Raw genomic sequence first — 19,924 nt, 5'->3', positions numbered from 1 at the left:
ACTCGAAATTAAAGATAAAATCTTAAATTCGAGTTCGCCTTGATTATTTTGATATTATATATTATATGGTCAGAGAGGAGTGAACTTCAATCTGAGCCTTAGAAAAAACCAGGTGGAATTCTGACTTGATGTAGCAGTTTTCATGGTTGTTACCATTTTTCTTACGTTGTAATAATACGTTACAGGCAGTTGACCATCCCTCTCACGTCGCCCTCTTCCATCCTATTCAACAACCGATCAGTTGGATCTGATTTCAGGGGTTCGTCATCCCCATCCTCCTTTCCGTTAAAATTAATTAATTGCTTCGATTAATTATAAAATATTTGGTTGCTGGATTTCGAGTTAGTCGTCCTCTCAATTACGTTCAATTCATTATTGTTGAGTTTGTTTTCCCTAACTTTGAACTTTACGTTTGATTTGTTGACAGTTCAAAGGAGGCGAGATTCTTCTCCTTCTGATCAATCAGGGTAAATCGATTGTGGATGCTATCGGTTTATATACACCAGAGAAGTAATTCAACATCTGCTATTTGCCAGTTCTGGGGTTATTTTTTCTATCACCTTCAATTGATACACGAACCTTCAATTCTATCGAACAATCCTTCTGCAGTTTAAATTTGTAGCCATGGTATGTTTAATTTCTGTTTCATATTCAGTTTTATGTTCATAATTTACTCGATTCTTAGTTGATAATTGAAACCATAGCCACATTAATGGTTTAATCGAGGTATTGTGTGCTTGGAACGAGTAGTGTTAGGTTATGAATAGACTTATTATTATGAGAAATTGGTACTTTTGCCAAGCATACAAGGTGTTTGATTTTGTGCTTCAATGAGACCTGTCAAATTTAGTGGTAAATTAAGTATTTGTTTTGGGATATAAGTAATTTTGCATACTTAGGGATATTGTTTTTGGATATTCGTTTGATGTTATGGGAAATTTGTAAATTTTGTTACGGGTATTTGTTTGATGTTATGGGAAATTAGTAATTTTGTAGACATTGGTTATGGGAAATTAAGTAATTTTTTTGGGATATTAGTTTATCGAGTAATAAGAACAAGATAACCCCAACTGTCGGCAAACATGTGTGCAGGGGATGAACATTGTATTTGGTTGGAATATCATCTTTATCATGTTTAGTGCTAAATGATATTTTTATTATTTTATATTAGTAGCAATAGTAGCTAGCTCATTGATAAACTTAAGGCTTAGAAATCTAAATTATTCTTCATGAAAAGTTTGTTGTCCGCAGTCTTCTCAAACAACTCACTACTGATAAACATATTTGGATGCAGATTTATAGTGGCCTGACAAGTTAACTACCTCAAAATGTTTTTCTTAAATGTCCCAGCTGCTGCTATTGTTGTATTCGAATTGTGTGCGACACTTCACCTTTTATCCTACTTTCATTGTTCATAATTATCTCAAACTTTTGTTTTAATTGCTTAATATATGTTTTGTGTATGGTAGGTTCTTCTTCCTAGATTACATCACCAGGATCGGGGTCACATATCTTTTGAAAGTAAATGTTGTTTTAGTATGTCTTATTATATATTATATACATTTTGAATAACTTTTGCTTTATGTCTAATAAGTTTATATTTGTAAATAGTTTTATTAGCCTACAGAGCCATTTAGTTTCATCTTCATATGGATCGTAGCTATACAATTCATATTATGCTCTCCTTTACAATTACCAACACCAAGAGATTTGTTGATATTGAAGGTAATATTTGTTTTAATTGATCTGTAAAGAACCGAACGAACACGTACGGACATGTTCGTATTCATTTGTTTAGCTTTATCTTAACAAACAATCAAACACATATAAGAACACAGTTTTTTTGTTCATGTTCGGTCATTATGAATATTAATGTGTTCAAGCTTATGTATGTTGGTTTGATGACTGTGTAAATGAATGGTTCACGAACGTAAACAAACGCTTCACGAGTGTAAAGGAACATATCACAAGTTATTGATTCCCATGGGAATGGAAGATCACTACGCAACTTGTAAAATGACCGAGGTAAAATCTATTTCATATAAAAATTTATGTCATGTTTGTTTATATTTGCAATGCTTCTGGTTTAATTCTTTTGCACATTATTGTTCAGCTTAGGGTTAGTATTGAGGAAGTGGTATATATGGTTATCAATTATGAAAATTTCATTCAAATCATATCGTGTGTCTCACTTGATTTTAAAATGGTAATCTTGACCAATTTAGAAAATGGTAATTTTACTCGTATTATAAAAACGGTGTAACCTTAAACCGTTACGCATATGATGGTATTATTTCCGTCACTAATTGCGACTTGCACTTTGATGCTCTGAACGTATTGATTAGTCGGTTTTCTTTAATTATGCTTTGTCCGGTTCTTTGCTTATTTATGCTACATAGATCTTTCTTTCAAATTTAATTTAATTTATCACTAGAGATGAGATTAAAAAGGCTTAAAGTAGAGGGACATGCTGCAATCCCAACTGCGGTAGTCAGATCCCTCAACGCTTAATCATTCTGGCTAAAATGGTAATGCTATGTATTTAAATAATATCACAACTTATTTTGTATGTGTTTTTTTTGTTGTATGTATTTCTGAATTGCTGAATTGATGTTAAATCTGTGCAGGTCAGATGAAGGGGTGAGGTTTTTAATAACTTTAGGTGAGTGGGGTTTCCGTGATAAGTTTAATACGCATTTGTGTTAAAATGCATGTTACTAACGTTTGCTATTGTTGTCTTAATAGATGGGGGCCACTCATAAAGGAAGCTACTTACAAAACTACCACCGAGCCTACCTTTCAGAACAGGTAAATAACGCCTTATTTAATACGGAAAGTTTAATGATCAGAAACTATTTATGAAGCTTTTTTAGTGCTAATATCACCAACTTAACTTTAACTGGTTTTTAAGATTCATGTGATATAGCGTTATTGTTATATAATCCTCAAAACCTTTTTGAGACTAATGGTAATTAATGTCCTAAACACCTGTGCAGTTGTGAAGTTGTTAAACCATGAATTGCAGTTGCGAACAGGTAAGACCAAATTAACATGAATTTTTAGTGCGAGTGTGTTTATTTTTCTTATTCCAAATGTTGATTTCAATTTTTTTATATTTATTTGACTAATGACTCTATTGTTCAACAAGGATTCGATCTTTGTTTGTGAAGAAGTTAAAAATCATTATGCATCCTAGAGAGGTAATAACAACCCTTTATAGTTTAGATATTAAGAACAAAAAACTTATATTCATATGCTATTCACTTTTATAAGTGAAGATAAATCATATCCACGGGTAGTCTTTTAATGGATAGGGGTTGCATTATTGGATGGACGGGAAGCTCGAGCTGTTCAATCACCGACAACTTATATCTACTTGGTTGCGCAATCTCCAGAATTGTTGAGTGTTAATAGTATTTACTCTTTTTTTAATTCAATGTATGTTACCTTTTTAAATTTGGTATATCAAGATTTTATAAATATCTATGAAAATGTTTTCATATCTATATTATATATTACGGTTTTAACATGATATGAGTGATGCGTTATATGTTTTACAAAATACCATTAATACCTAAAACAAGGCTTACATGCAACACAAACGTTACTTATAACCTTTATTACGTTTTCAGACACAATGTTTGGGCCTATTGCCTTCATTGAAATTAATTTTAAACTCTAAAAAAAGGCAAGTACTATAATGCGTTATACTCCCAAACACAAGTTGACAAAATGTCAACAAGTTGGTGCATCAAGCATTGTGCATCCCGTTGAAGTAATACAATTTTATTTTATCAGTTATTCCCGTGAACCCGTAACTCCCAAAATGTGTTGGAAAGTAACCAGACCGTCACATTTGTTAGTGTTACTAAATTAAATAATGTAATCACATTTTTAAGATGATATTCCTGTCCACCGGACGGGTCAACTACTAGTTTATATGATTTGAGTGCTTTTAAGTTTTGATCATATTATTGTAAAACATATTAAAAGATAATAATATTTATATAAACATGACGGGGCAAAGTTGCAAATAATCCTTAAAATAATAAATTTTGAGTAAGTTGAGGTACTGTATTTGTAATTAATTTTAGTTGTAAAACTAACTTGTACATTCATGCATATATCTATGCATTAATGACTTGTACAATTTAAATCGTTTATCTGTTTAAAAAAAAAGCTATATTGATACGTCAATAAAAATAAGTTCGTTAAATGGGTATGTTAAGATTTAGTTTTAATCATATTTTTGTAAAAGATATAACAAGAAAACCATAAAGAATAAAGTTTGAATAAAAATTGGATAACCATGAGGGATGAAAGTTGTAATTATTTCTTAAAATAACAAAATTTGACTAAAGTTGAGGTACCAAACTTGTAATATATTTGTTGAAATCAAATGAGTTGATTGTGTTAAAAGACCACTTTGTCCTTTATTACACATGTACTTTATGCCTTATAAATTGTAAATCCCTTAAAAAGTGTCTTAATTTGTCATTGTTTAGTGTATTATATACAGTAAAGATAAATATATGAATTTATAAATAAAAACCTATATATCATGTATATGATATTATTACAACAGAGGATTAAACAATGGTTATAATTTCATTGTGTACGATTTAAATTAACTCAGAAGCACAAAAGAAGGTAAATATGATAATTACGTGTTAACAAATATTTAAACATAAAAGTTACTTGTATTTATTTCAAAAGACAATAGAGAAGTAATCAAACAAAGTAACATAAAAACTGAATAAAATTTCATCATATTATTCGTCTTTTTATAAACTCCATGTCAATGTAAATCTTTTAAACCTGAAAACAATGAACAAAGTATATAAATGAGCAGTGAAATTAATATTTAGAACGACATAAACAAATTATCATAAACAAAATGTTTAGTGTTTGGAGGCTTTTCGTCGATACCTTATTTAGGACCTTGTTAATGAAGTCCTTCACATCTATTATAAGTTGGTCAGATTCTGGCAACTCCGAAAAGAGGAAGAACTCATGAAATGTGTTCGGGTAGTCAATCAAGTACGCTTCCTTCCCGGACTTCTTGAGCCACTGGTAGTACCTAATGTGCCGGTCCCGAAGGGTATCAAACCCAGCCGCAACCACCATGGTCGCGGGAAAATCCATTTTGGATATGTCCACGGCATTGGGGCCGGTAACATTGATGATCGGATGGTCTCGGTTGAAGGGTTCACCTAGGGGCATGAACGCGTTCCAAAACCAATCGGTCCGCTTCATTGTCACGAGAGGTACGGATCCATCCATCCGTATTTCAGAATCTGTTCGCTCCACCCCGCCAAGAAATGGTTGGATCGCCACCAGCCCAATTACCTAATGTCATCATATATAATGTTCATCAGCATCCATGCGGGTGGTATTTGTTGTTGGAATACAACTTACGTGTACGATGCTTAATTCAATTAAAAAGATAGGAAGTTGTGGATTTTTCAAACTAGGAAATTAGGTATGTTTATATATATATATATATATATATATATATCGATAATAATGCACGTAGCTATATAGTTAAGTCGTACCTGGAGTTGCTGGAATTTGAACTGGGAGGCTCTTAGAGTCAAATGATGAGCTAAGTGTCCGCCAGCACTTTCACCGGCGACAAAGCACCGTGAAATGTCCGCATTCTCCGGCAGCCATTTTGACCTTTTATCTTCATCGTCCAGAAATTTCAGCACGTCAAACCCATCATCAAGTTGTGAAGGGTGTCGGTTCTCCGGTGCAAGGCGGTAGTCGACAGAAACAACAACGGCACGCAATTCGCTCGCGAACTTGCGGCCCACGTAGTCGAATATGACCACGTCCGGGGATAGGGCAATATATCCACCGCCGTGAAAGTACACCATCACCGGGAGATCTTCTTCAGCGTACTGCGTGGGGACAAATACACGGAACGAGAGATTGCGAGTTGGGTCGGCCACGACATCGTGTGTCTTGACACCCTTGACGGGTATGGACAATGGCGGGGCACTGAGGACCGAGTCCACGAAATTGAGAAGACGGCGGGGCACTGTCCCGTCTCTGCGGAGAAGCGGGTCGATTGCGAAGTCGATTACGGATAGTAGAATTCGTGTTCTCCAGGGCAAAGATAGCTGAGATTTGGGAGTAGTTTGGGCTGCTGATGATTCCATAATTAATTGAAAGATTGATGTAATAATAGAGTGGTATTCAAAATTTAGGTTGTGTGACAAATGATAAACATTAACTCTATTTATAATGTAAAATACGCGAGGTTATGTAACACCAACTTTGATTATTTCAATATTACAGTAGTCAAATAAAACTTTCGGACGTAATTAAAACTTACTTTCAACGTCTTAATTAGTTCACAAATGGTAAACATTTTGTATTAAATTAATGAAACTTTGTTTAAAGGAACTCTTTTTCCTCGCTGAAAGCGAACGATAACGAACGGCATTACTTAGTTACGGATTAATTCAACTAATAATAATAATAAAATATAATCTTTTATTACGTTTAAAAACTTTCAATGTTTTAGTTAAATAATGATTTTAATAAATATTGCTTAAAAGAAATTTTAAATAAATGATGAATTTTAATTGTTTCTGACATTGTTGAAAAAAAATAAAAATAATAGGTCGAGAATATAAAAACGAGACGTGTTAAAAAACTTATTTATTATTGTTAATTTAGATTTAAAATATACAAGTTCTGTAATGTAAAGTGATAAAGTCATCTAACTCTAAAAAATTAATTATCCAAATATTGATATGTGTAATAGTAAATTGTCAATTAAGATGATGGTCATGGCCCAGTTGAATTAAAAAATCTTGAGTCAATAACTAATCATTTTAATACGGTATCTTTTCCCTTCGTTAAGTTATATTACATTGAATGTTTCTTAGTCTCTTTACTTTTATATAAGGTATCTTTTTTGTTTAAATGATGTTTGTTAAAAATGACGATAATATAATCTTGCATGTGATTATATATGTAGACGAAAGAAACATTTGACAATTAAACTTATTTTTGTTAACTACTTTACACTGAATATTTGTCTTGTTAGATAAAAGTTACCTTTTAACATTATATATAATGTTTCTTAAAATGTGGATAAATATTGCAACTTGTGCTTAATTGGCTTCTAATCATGAACATCATCTTTTAAAAAAAGTAGTATTCAACTTCTATTATATTTTTCAATTCTCATAGAAACATAACTTTTCTTATTAACAATGTGCATGATAAAGCCGGTAACTAACCGTGAAAAACTGGTCAAAACATTTCGGCACAGGTCTACAATTTCTTTTGAAATAATTAAATTTTTGCAATGTATACAGATTGTTAGGATAGAAGATGCATGTTTTTATTTTTACCGATCACCCATTCGAGGGGCCTACAAATTAATTTCTTTTTATACGCAACTCCAAAAATGACTGAGCCACCTCTATCTACTTGTGATGATTTTTTTGCATCCAAAGATTCTCGCCAGGTCATTTTCGATATAAAATAAAGTCTAAACATAATAACAGTAATAATAAATATTATTAATAATAATGATATTTACGGTAAAGAAAGGCGATACGTGTAGCATTTATCTCCAACCAAGTTTGGTTCTGTCACGTACAATAACAATAATTAAAAATGCATAAACGTTACCGAATCGTACGAAACTAGCACATATCAAAAGTTGATTTGAAATGAATTTCTTTGATTGGTTCGTATGTGCAACGTCAGCCGATAGACTATGATTACAAGCTGCGCACTGCGCTTCTAGAAAAACAAATACCTTATTTTGTTTAGTAAATGAATACTCTTATTTAAGCTGTGTTGGCAGAAATCTGGTCCGTAAACCTAAAAGTGGTTTAGATAACACATCGATCGCTCATCACCATCCATATAAGAACTTGAAGCGAACCATTTTGAACCTTTTTCTCCGTACAAGATGAAAAATCCAAAGCTAAACCATTCTTGAGTGAAAGAAATGGAACTGCTAAATAGTATGTTGCGCCAAGATTGTCACAACAAAGTGTAGGTCTGAGAAGTGGTGGATCTAGACATAATCTCAGAGCAATATTCAAAAAAAAATATTTTACCGTATTTCATATAGTGTAAACGAAACAAAAATAAAAACACATGAGGTGTAGATTTCTCCTCTTTGTTTTTTTGACGCTTAAAATTGAGCCATTACACTGTAAGACCCGGGTGCCCGACATTGGACGTTGGATTTACTCATAAACACAGTTCTAAATATCATAGTTAATTAAAACTTTTTGAGAAATATATAACTTCATCAATATATTACATAATCTTTCAAATCATCTCATAATAAACAAACTTTTGTCTTAAAGCATAACATAAAAAGTCATATTCACAACATTCTTCTAAGGATGCCAGCCTCTTCAGTCCAATGTCATGTGTCTTCATTCAAGCCAACTGCTTTAGACTATTCTCATGCGTGTATACTAAAAGTCAGCTACGATGAGTGAGTTCTAGTTAATCAAGCAACATACATTACATTCACATACTTCATACATTCAGGTTTTACCTTCTTTTATACATACATAAGTATATATCTTCATCCTTACCTTCTTACTTTCCTTCTTTCATACTTTCATATTCTATCGTACTTTACGTATATAATTATATGTTTTAAAGAGCATTTCGCTCTATAACCTCGCAGATATTATAAAAGTCTTGTCCATATCCTCTCAGATATTATAAGGGTCTAGTCCATCCTTTCCCTTTACTCATACCTTCATATATGTTTTACGTTCTTATTACTTTCCAGCGTACCCTTTTTCCCGTCGTTCATAAGGAACGAGCCTTGGTCAATAGCGACATAATTTTCTTACAATAACTCGGTCCCAACGTTACCCGTTTGTTCCGTTTCATTCCAAAACGCCTCATTTACGTTCAATTTTATATTTTTCTTGTATAAGAATGCCCGATTTGCCTTCGTATCAAATCTTAGGGCAAACCAACCTTAAAAACGTAACCTTTAATCTAAAACGTACCTTTTTTGGTTCACTTCGAACCACGGGTTTGATACCCCACGTGATTATGGACGTGTTTCTTACTTGTATAGCGAAGATCTAACACAAACATTTCTTGGTTCGGATTTATATATGATCCGTAATGGATGATAGTGTTTGTGTGTGTTTTTGACTATGTATTGAGGCTAGAAGATGAAAATGAGAGTTTTAGGGTTTTTAGGGAGGTTTAAGGGAGTTTATATACCCTTAAGCCCATGAACCTAAGGCCCATCACCATCCCTTATTCCATCTTTTATTGTCCAAGCCCACACTTTATTATTTATTTAACTTAACTAAATAATAACACACCCTTAAGTATACGAAATCTCTTTTTATTTATTATTATTAAAAGTAGGATGTTACAAGTCTTCCCTCCTTAAAGAGGTTTCGTCCCCGAAACCTAACTATTTCATAAACAAATCTGGGTAAAGCTTACGCATCTCTTCTTCAACTTCCCAAGTAGCTTCTGATCCCTTACAATGCTTCCATATCACCTTCACCAAAGGGATAACTTTATGACGAAGTTGCTTTTCCTTGCGGTCAACGATCTCTACAGGCTATCCGATATAGTTTAACTGTTCATCAACCTCAATGTCTACTAATGGCACATGAGACGAGTCATCAGCTAGACATTTTCTCAAATAAGAAACATGAAAGATTGAGTGAATTCCTTCTAATTCTTCGGGTAAATCTAGCTTGTAAGCCACTTCACCCGCACGATCTATGATTCTGAACGGTCCAATATACCTTGGACTTAACTTTCCTTTCTTCCTGAAACTAATAATTCCCTTCCAAGGCGAGACCTTGAGCATCACACTATCACCAACGTTAAACTCAATCGGTCATCGCCGCTTATCGGCGTATGACTTCTGTCGGTCTTGAGCAGCTTTCATTCCTACCTTGATCTGATCAAACCTTGAATAGGTTTCTTGCACAACTTCTAAACGTCCAATCTCTTTCTGACCAATCTCTCCCCAACATACAGGAGTTCTACAACGTCTACCAAACAACATTTCAAACGGTGGCATACCAATACTCGAATGGTAGTTGTTGAAATAAGAGAATTCTGTGAGATGCAGATAATCATCCCAACTTCCTCCATAATCCGAAACACAAGCACGTAACATATCCTCAAGGGTTTGGATACTCCTTTCAAACTGCCCATTCTGTTTGAGGATGATACGTCGTACTGATGTCTAGCCTTGTTCCCATAGCTTCATGGAACTTCTTTCAGAATCTCGAAGTAAAGTGAGTATCTCTATCGGACACGATCGACAACGACACTCCATGCTTGGCCACAACCTGTTTTATAAACACATTTGCTAACGTTTCTGACGAGATACCCTCTCGTATAGGCATAAAGTGAGCACTTTTCGTTAGACGGTCCACTGTTACCCAAATGGTATCATGATGTTTAATTGTACGTGGTAGCTTAGTTATGAAATCCATGGTGATGTGTTCCCATTTCCATTCAGGTATCTCTAAAGGCTGCATCTTCCCATAAGGTTTATGATGTTCAGCTTTGACTTGCAAACAAGTTAAGCACTTACTGACATAATCTACTACATCATTCTTCATACCCGACCACCAATAGTCTCTCTTTAGGTCTTGATACATCTTGGTGGATCCTGGATGGATCGAGTATCTTGACTTATGAGCTTCATCTAGGATTCGACCTCTAAAATCTCCATGGCGTTAATCCATATACGGTCAAACCTAGTCTTCACACCATGAGTGTTGTCCATCAGCTCGTCTTGTAGTCCGAAGATTCTTTCCTTTTTCATTAGCCCTTAATTTATAAGCACCTCAGACTGTACCTTGATGATCTCTTCGAAGAGATCTGAGTTAATGATCAACTTATATGACTTCACTATTGCGATGACTTTTTCATTCTTACGGCTTAGCGCGTCAGCAACCACATTAGCCTTACCAGGATAGTACTTGATATCACAGTCGTAGTCCTTTATCAATTCTAACAATCTCCTTTGTCTCATATTCAGCTCTTTCTGCTCGAAGAAATAATTCAAACTCTTATGATCGGTGTAGATAATACACTTAGTACCATATAAGTAGTGTCTCCAAATCTCGAGCGCGTGCATTGCTGCTGCTAGCTCTAGGTCATGCGTCAGGTAGGTACTCTCATGAACCTTCAATTGTCTGGACGCATAAGCTATCACCTTTCCTCGTTGCATTAATACATAACCTAACCCACGATGCGAGTACAAACAATCAAATCCTCATCACCATCGGGTAGAGTAAGGATTGGAGCTTGTGTGAGTCTTTTATTCAACTCCTCAAAGCTTCTTCTTGGTACTTACCCCAATTGAATACTACAGACTTTTGAGTCATCTCGGTTAACGATGCGGCTATTTTGGAGAAGCCTTCAATGAATCTCCTATATAGCCAGCCTACCCTAAGAAGCTTCGTATATCTTTCGGGTTTTGCGGAGTCTTCCAATTCGTTATCGCCTCAATCTTAGCTGGGTCCACAATAATCCCTTCAGGATTGACTACATGACCTAGAAATTGTACCTCACGCAACTAGAACGCGCACTTCTAAAACTTAGCATACAACTTCTCTTCCTTCAAAGTCTCAAATACTTCTCTCAGATGCTCAGCATGGTCAGACTCGCTCTTGGATTAAATCAATATATTGTCAATGAAAACGATAACTGACTTGTCTAGCATCGGCCGACATACCCTATTCATCATATCCATAAATGATGCGGGAGCATTTGTTAGACCAAACGACATCACGAGGAACTCGTAGTGTCCATAACGCGTCTGAAACGTTGTCTTAGGGATGTCTGCCTCTTTCACCTTCAGCTAATGATAGCTTGAGCTAAGGTCTATTCGCAAGAACCAACTCGAACCTTGTAGTTGATCAAACAAATCATTAATCCGTGGCAACGGATATCTGTTCTTCACCGTAAGCTTGTTCAACTCACGATAGTCTATACACATTCTCATACTTCCATCCTTCTTCTTAACAAACAACACCGGTGCGCCCCACGGGGAAACACTCTGTCTTATAAAACCTTTATCGAGGAGTTCTTGTAGTTGGGACATCAATTCCTTCATCTTGGATGGCTCTAGGCGGTAAGGTGCTTTCACGATGGGTTGTGTTCCTTGTATTAAGTCTATCTGAAATTCTACCTCTTGCTCCGGTGGCAACCTCGGAAGATCGTCATGAAACACTTCCGGGTAGTCGCGCACTATAGAAACATCTTTCACTTCTTTCGTCTCGCCCGTAGCTTTACAACATATGCCAGGTAGGCACCGCACCCTCGCTTTAATAGACATTTGGCTTTTATCATCGAAATGACATTAAGCCCTGAACTTTCTTTATCACCATAAACCGTCACCGTACCACCATCCAAGGACTTTAACCTTATCAACCTACTCTTACACACTATCTGAGCCCCGAACTCAGACAGCCAATGCATTCCCAAAACCACATCGAACCCTCCTAAGGTCATAACATGCAAGGTAACAGGGAACTCACGTCCCTCTAACTCTATCTAAAGTTCTTAACCGTTCTCATTATTCTAACCGAGGCTTCACTAGCGGTTTCTACGGTAAAACTTTCGGGCACATGACAACATTTTAGTTTTGCTAACTTACTAAATGTCGTAGCTACAAAACTTCTATTTGCACCTAAATCAAACAATATAGAAGAAAAAATACTGTTTACTAGAAACGTACCTGTTACAACATCTGGAATCTGCTTGGCCTGCTTCTGAGTCAACATGTAAGCTCTGGTCCTCGGCCTAGCCTGGTCACCATCCTTCTTTCCACTTCCTCCAGCATCACGCTCAATGCACTTCCTTGTCATGTGACCCATCTTACCACATTTGTAGCATGCGTGCTTTGCACTGCATTCATGAGCTTAATGCCTGACCTTCCCACACTTATAACAGGCATTTGATTCAACTCTACACTCTCCACCATGAGCCCTTCCTCATTTGTGATAAACATAAGTTCCAACACCCCACTTGAACTCGCTAGCGAGTGTCTTCCCATAAGTCTTACACGACTTCTTTTCTCTCACCTTCTGTTTCTTATCTCTAGAGTTCCACAACTGAGTACCGGGTCGTTTGATTTCTTATCTTTCTTCTCTTCCACCACCACATCGTCCACAGCCAGGTTGTCGTAAATCATCTCTAAGAGTTCAACAGTAGAGTCAAAAGTAGCAGGTTTACTAGCCCTGACTAAGGTGCGGACGTTCTGTGGAATTCCTATGATGTAACACTTGATCCTTTTCGATTCAGTGCTCACCATGTCAGGCACCAACCTCGACATGCGGTTGAATTCAGCAGTGCACTCGCAGTGTGTCATCTTTCCCGCCTTCAAATATTTTACGATCAAATGACCTAAAATCCCCCAAAATTTCTACTACCCACCCATGGATGACAACACTAGCCTATACCAACCACCACCACCACCAGAATATCCCATAAACTACTACTAACAACTGGTAGGAAACCCCACTGAATATCCCCAACAACCCATCTACCAATCAATAGGGTACCGTATCAACAACCCGCAATCCCCTCTTACTTCCAATTTTCTAATTCTTGTATCTTCTTTTCTAGAATGCAACCTAAGTTTTCTTCAAATACAAGCTTGAGAATCATATCACACGATAACCTGCATATGCGTTAAAAATACAATAATTTTGTTAACACAATGTTGAGTGAGTAAATCACCAGATTTGAGACACTGTATAATAATAAGTAAAAGTGCAAATTGTTCCTGTGAGATATACAAATGAGCCATAGCACCTAACAATCAAACAACTATAAAGAAATGGCTCAACCAATCCATATAAATGGACATTGGTTACCAAGCAAGGACTAAATGGTGCCATAAAAATGGACATCGGTTGCCGAAATAAGCAAGTAGCATTCAAACAAAGCAAGCAAGCAAATAGCAAGTTAGGCAAACTGATAAACACACTAGGATAAATAGTTGCAGTTGAGTACTATATAATATAAAAATATCTACGAACGCTTATGTCCCCAAAATGGTTAAAATAAGTAAAAGAGGGGAGTGAAATACTCACCTAAGTAGATGAGCAAACTGGAAATAACGATATAATAAGGATGAGAATGGTAGGACAAGCTTTAAAGCTAATGCCTAATAAAAAATATATGAAAAAACAAATAAATAATGGATCTAATAAACTGTCGGGAATCTAGATTATTTAATAATTATTATTATGATAAAATCATATTACTTAGATTTGTTAATACCATTTATTATTTTTATAGAACTTTTAATTAATATATTCAATATTATAAATAAAATTATTAAATTTTATATATTTATAATATATAAAAAGGTCGATTTAAATCATTTAAAATATATATATATATATTATTTATGATATTTATATAAGTCACTTAAATCTTATACATATAATATCGTTTTTTATTTATATAACTCCAAAATTTTATTATGTTTATACATATACACACACACACACACAAAGTTTTTAATAAAGACTTGGAAAAACAACGAGTTTAAATGTCGGTCTTCATAAAATATCGATTAATTATTATATCTATATTATTAATAATGTGATTTAAATGGTTCAAAACATAAATAACATGATTTAAAAAAATTAAAGATCAAAACGGGTCTGGAGGGACTTGAACCTGTGCCCTCCAGCCCAAAAGCCATTAACACACACACGCATGACCAACTGCTCCAATGGATAATTTGTTTAAGTTGCGTAAATAATAATACGTAACTAGAAAACTTGAGAACCCAGTACATAAACAAACCCTAGAACATCAAATTGATCAAATCGTTACTTGAATGATTAATCAATGTTAGGGCTTGTACCAAACAGATTACGACAATCCTATTGATGTGAACAATTACCTCTGATGATGATGATTCAAGGGTCAACGAGACGAACGAACCCGTCGGGTAAGCAAGATCACGTACACACCTTTTCAGGTTATGATAACGTAATTAAATAAGGGGTTATTGATGACGAGGTTTAGAGGGTTGAGGCTGGAAGATTAATTGAATTTTGACGATTGTTTATATGCATAATAAATTAGGGTTAGGGTCGGCCCTGGTAATAAACAATCTGCATATCCGTTTTTGATTCAACTAACATATTAATAATGACGGTAGGCCGCGGATGGTGTGTATACACAATATTTGATTCGATTTCCATAATAACAACAAGAATTTAGGTCCAAGAAACATCAAACTGGCTAATCGGGTTTCATTAAACGGGTATGGATTAGAATACGGGTTTGGGTACCAGCTATGTAAATAGGTTATAAGATAAATGTTTCACTTTAGACCTTGGAGTTTGGAGGTGGAAACATATAAGGATAAAATTTTAAGTTTGGGTGATTTTTTCCAAAGTAGGAAATTTATAATATATTTTATATAATTAAGAATAATATTATATTATAGAAATATATTAACTTGATAAGCGCGATAAAATCTCCCGAAGCATCGAAATGAGTCGGGTATTTAACGAAAAAATTGGTTTTGAAAAGTCCGAGTTGTTACAAGTGCCATGTTTGATTACATCGATAACAAACCACCTTGGAATGATTTTTCTTCATCTTTTCCCTTTTTTTTGACTCAGAACAAAACTCGGTTCGGTTTGGCCCGTTGCCACGGCCTCTTCCCCTACCTCGGTTACTTCGTCCTCGACCTCTTGATCGATTTGCCCATAGTCGTGAGTAAGAGCTTTCACTGTTTGAGAACAATATATTACTTTGTGTTTCCATACCTTCTTCCTTGATTCGTTCTTTGTAGGCTTTCAATCTTCCTACGACATTTTCAAACCCAGTTTTGTTCAAATTCAAAATTTGTTCTAACGAAGCAACTATTTGAATGTACTTAGAACGAGGAAGTGCCTTTAAAAACTTATTTACCATCTTTGTCTCTTCAATCTCTTCCCCTAGGGTTGCAGATATTGAGACCAAACTTGATAACTTCCCGGCGAAGTCATCAATCGATTCTAAATCACGCAATTTCAGATTATCGAATTCTATGGTTAGGGTTTGGAGACAGGGTTCTCTAACCCTATCAACCCCCAAATGACGGCTTTTGATTGCACCCCACATATATTTTTTGAAATATCCTGATTGCCTACTTGCATAATTAGAATGTCGGTTATTGACTGAAACAAAAGGGCTATTGTCAAGTCATTCTTCTCGTCATTAGTTGTATCCAGCTCAGTCGTATCCCACACCTTGTGAAATTTCAAGACAATTTTCATTCTCATGGCCCATACGGTGTAATTTGTAGTAGTTAACATTGGGCAGCGCACGTAGACCCCGTTTCTTTCCCGTTCGGTTGTGGTACAAAATCCCCATATATTTCAGCACCACTTAATTAAACACACCTCGTATAATCGAAACAAAGCAAAAAATTTTAGATCTAAAATAACTCGATCAAATATGACTCGTTTAATCAAAAGTTCAGCAGCTGCAACAGCTCAGTTTCTGGTTGAATGCATGACAGCAGCAGCGGTGCACAACAGCAACGGTGCACAGCCGTGATTAGTGGCGGCGACTATGAAACCCTGGGCAGAAGCTGGTGATTATCATTTAGATTCCTTAAACCGGCTCTGATACCAATTCAAGGTCTTCGAAGGAATTAACGATAATCGGTAAAAACAAAAAAGGTAAAGAGATTTCACTTTGTTATTAGGGAAATATAGCTTGAAACCCATGTTACATTTATATGAGAACCCTACTTGGTCCCCAAGAAAGACTAGCATTAATTATAGGCCTTCTAGCTAAGACATCTCGGGTGGCCCACTTGGCCCAACTCGGTAATTAGCTTTCAGAAGATTTTAGCATATTATGGCTCATTGAGAGATAAATAGTAATGCAAATCGTCCCAAACTTTTATATGAGACAATGTGTATTCTTAACAACGGGTTAGGATTGCCAAGTCTACTTAAATACTACTGCTACAAGTGTAACGATTCCGACGAAACCCGGTATACCCTAACCGGTAGACAATAGTTACGTCATATTTAATGTCGGGTACATGAATTACCACAGTAATTATACGAGAAACCATGGTTCACTGTATTGATTGTACGTGAATATATAATTCATCGTATTGATTATGCGATTAATCGATCGATAGTTATTGAAACCCGACTGAATCGAGGGTTCAATTATAGACGAGATATATGATATTTAGTGATGTTACAAAGTATTAAAGCTTCGGGATAAGTAGATTAAAGCACAGAAAAAGGATTTCGATTCAATAGAACGTCGGTACGTTAAACGAAACCTTTATTACCAAACCGAGCAAGAAACGATCGATCAAGCCGAAAAAGATGCGTAATAACTAATAATATGACGTTTTAAGTTAATAAATGTCATGGGTTAAGTTTTTAAATCGGTTTTATATAAAATTCAATTTTTAGACCAAAAACGACCGTTTTAGCCTCGTTTTAAGCCGAATTAGACGTTTAACCGAAAAACGAACTGAACCAGATTATCCAAAACATTATCCGGATTACGAGAATCCAAATATGTGGCCTAAAATGAAGAGGTGGGTCCCACCCCACCCCCTCACTATGTCCGATCGGACTTCACAACCCCAAAACATTTCATTTTCTTTTTTCATCCAACTTTTCAACAAACCTTCAATTCTCTCAAGACCAAGAGCCAAAAACCGAGATTTTTGACAAGAAAAACCGAGGTAAAATTGTGTTATGTACGTGTTTATGTTCGTTTCTTGAGTGTTCTTGCAAGAAAAGGAAGTTTCCAAGTGAAAAAGGGTGAAAACCCGAGATGGAAACCGATTCTTGCATGATCAAGTGATGTATACAAGTTATACAAGGGATCTTGGTCCAAGAAAGGAGTTAAAAGAGTCAAAAACGAATTTTTACGGTTAAAATCTTTGTTTTAGTATCATAACCGTAACCTTGAAAGAAATGGCTTGATCTTGAGTGTAACTTGCTTGGTATTGTGGTATGTTGTTTGTAGATTCTGTATTTAGTGGTAGACAAGGCGGAAAGATGAGTTTGTAGCTTGTAGTGGCGGAAAACGAAAGGTATATTCGGTTATGTTCGGTTATGAGTTTTTGGGACAGATTGTTGATGGTTTAGAGTTGGGTCATGAACTTTTTCAGGGATATTCTACACATGAAAATAAGAGTTCTGTGAATTTTTGGTAATTTTTGGACAAAGGATGAATATTTGGTGAATTTAATGCTCGGTTTTGGCCAAAAATGGTGAAAAATAGTTAAATATGATGAAAAATTCTGGAAAATTTCATATAAGCTTTTCATATCATGTATAAGTCACACACAAAATTTGAGGTCCTTTGGAGAAGTCTAAGTAGGCTTTTCGGATAAACGAGTTCTAGGGATTTCTAGCTCGGTTTTGGTAAAAAGGGGATGTAAAAGAAGATTTTGATTCTGAAAAAATTACAGAGGACTATGTGGATGGCAGGGGACATCCAGGAAAAATTTGGGATTTTTCTAAGATCGTTTGGTATTTTCGACATATTTAGTGTTTAAATGGTGTTTAAAAATAGATAAATAAATTTTAAATATAAGAATTAATTCTGGAAATATTTTTTATAAAATTCCCCACTGTTAAAAAGTGATTTGGGTAAAATTTCAAGATCCGAGAGTAAACGGATAATTAATCGTGCTAATTATCAAACTTTTAAAGTTAAAACGCGTAAACCGGTGAAGTTCGCTTAAGCGAGCTGACTGGTGTATAAAAACCTTAAAAATGGACTATTTTCATATAATTGAGTTGAACAAGTAAAAATGAATCATCCGAAAATAATCCGGATGATTTGAGTAATTTTAACCTATTTTAACAGTTTCGGTACGCCAAAGACGGAAACGGGTCCCGCGGCCAATCGGGACGTCTAAACCGAGCTATAATTTCACATCTTTAATTAAATTATCAGTCAACCACTATTTTCGGGTCGTGTGTGACCAAACTCATTTTTGAAAAAAAAAAAAAACGGATAACCGTGCTAGGCACGCAAATCGAGAAAAACGACTAATAGAAATGGTGACCATGGAACTCTTATCGATATCACAATCTGAGTCCGGAGAAGTATTTCAGGTACAGTACTGGGTTAACAGTGTCCCCAGATGTACCGGTTGATACGGTTAAAAGATTATGTAAACAATATGTGTATAATAACGATCGTAGGGATCATATTACAGATTGGACGGGTTAATTGATAATGATTGTTGTTACCTGCTTGCATGTGCTAAGGTGAGTTTTCACGAGCCCCTTTTTATTGAACTGTTTTAAATATTTTCCCGGGGCGGAAAGCATGTTTTTATCAAAGTGTTTAAGTACATGCCGATCGCATGGAAATGAATGTATTTATATAATGTTTATTGTACGGGAATCGTACGGTAATGTATTAAGATGGTAATTGTCTGAGTTGCTAATATTGTAAGGCCCGAAACAGTGTTCTGGGTTAACAGTGTCCCCAGAGGTTATTAAATGTATTTCTGGGTTAACAGTGTCCCCAGAGGTTATTAAATGTGTTTCTGGGTTAACAGTGTCCCCAGAGGTTATTAAATGTGTTTCTGGGTTAACAGTGTCCCCAGAGGTTATTAAATGTGTTTCTGGGTTAACAGTGTCCCCAGAGGTTATTAAATGTGTTTCTGGGTTAACAGAGTTTTCACTTGTAGGCCCAGCATAATTACATCGATAATAATATTATTTTATGATAATGATTTATCATGGTATACTCGTATTGTGAAACTCACCAACTATTCGTAGTTGACCCGTTTTCTCACATGCTTTTCAGGTACAACTAAGATAAAGTGCTTGATGTGTGTAAGGTTTGCGTGCTGGACGTTAGGATACATTATAACAGATAGAATTATGAACCGTATTGTATGATGTGTGTA

The 19,924-nt window shown here is 35.4% G+C and overlaps 1 protein-coding gene across 1 annotated transcript; it reads right to left on the bottom strand.

The window, feature by feature from the left end:
• Positions 1 to 4,819: 4,819 nt before the first annotated feature.
• On the bottom strand, positions 4,820 to 6,166 carry LOC143624223 (putative carboxylesterase 18). Its single transcript, XM_077094941.1, has 2 exons — positions 5,556 to 6,166; positions 4,820 to 5,349 (listed from the first exon to the last, which is right to left on the bottom strand). Exons 1-2 carry the CDS (start codon positions 6,162 to 6,164, stop codon positions 4,858 to 4,860), a joined length of 1,101 nt encoding a protein of 366 aa, XP_076951056.1. The 5' UTR covers positions 6,165 to 6,166; the 3' UTR covers positions 4,820 to 4,857.
• Between the last annotated feature and the right edge of the window lie 13,758 nt (positions 6,167 to 19,924).

Source organism: Bidens hawaiensis, unplaced genomic scaffold (assembly GCF_021521415.1).
Source record: "Bidens hawaiensis isolate Kalapana, Puna unplaced genomic scaffold, B.hawaiensis_p1.1 tig00003698_1, whole genome shotgun sequence".
Lineage (NCBI taxonomy): Eukaryota > Viridiplantae > Streptophyta > Magnoliopsida > Asterales > Asteraceae > Bidens > Bidens hawaiensis.
Note: the sequence above shows the minus strand (reverse complement) of the source record. Positions and strands in the feature narration are given on the sequence as shown.

Excerpts from the sequence above, each read along its gene's own strand:
- LOC143624223 (XM_077094941.1), bottom strand. The coding sequence starts at position 6,164 with ATGGAATCATCAGCAGCCCAAACTACTCCCAAATCTCAGCTATCTTTG. Across the intron at positions 5,350-5,555 it reads TCAAATTCCAGCAACTCCAG|GTAATTGGGCTGGTGGCGAT; the intron begins GTACGACTTAAC and ends TGATGACATTAG.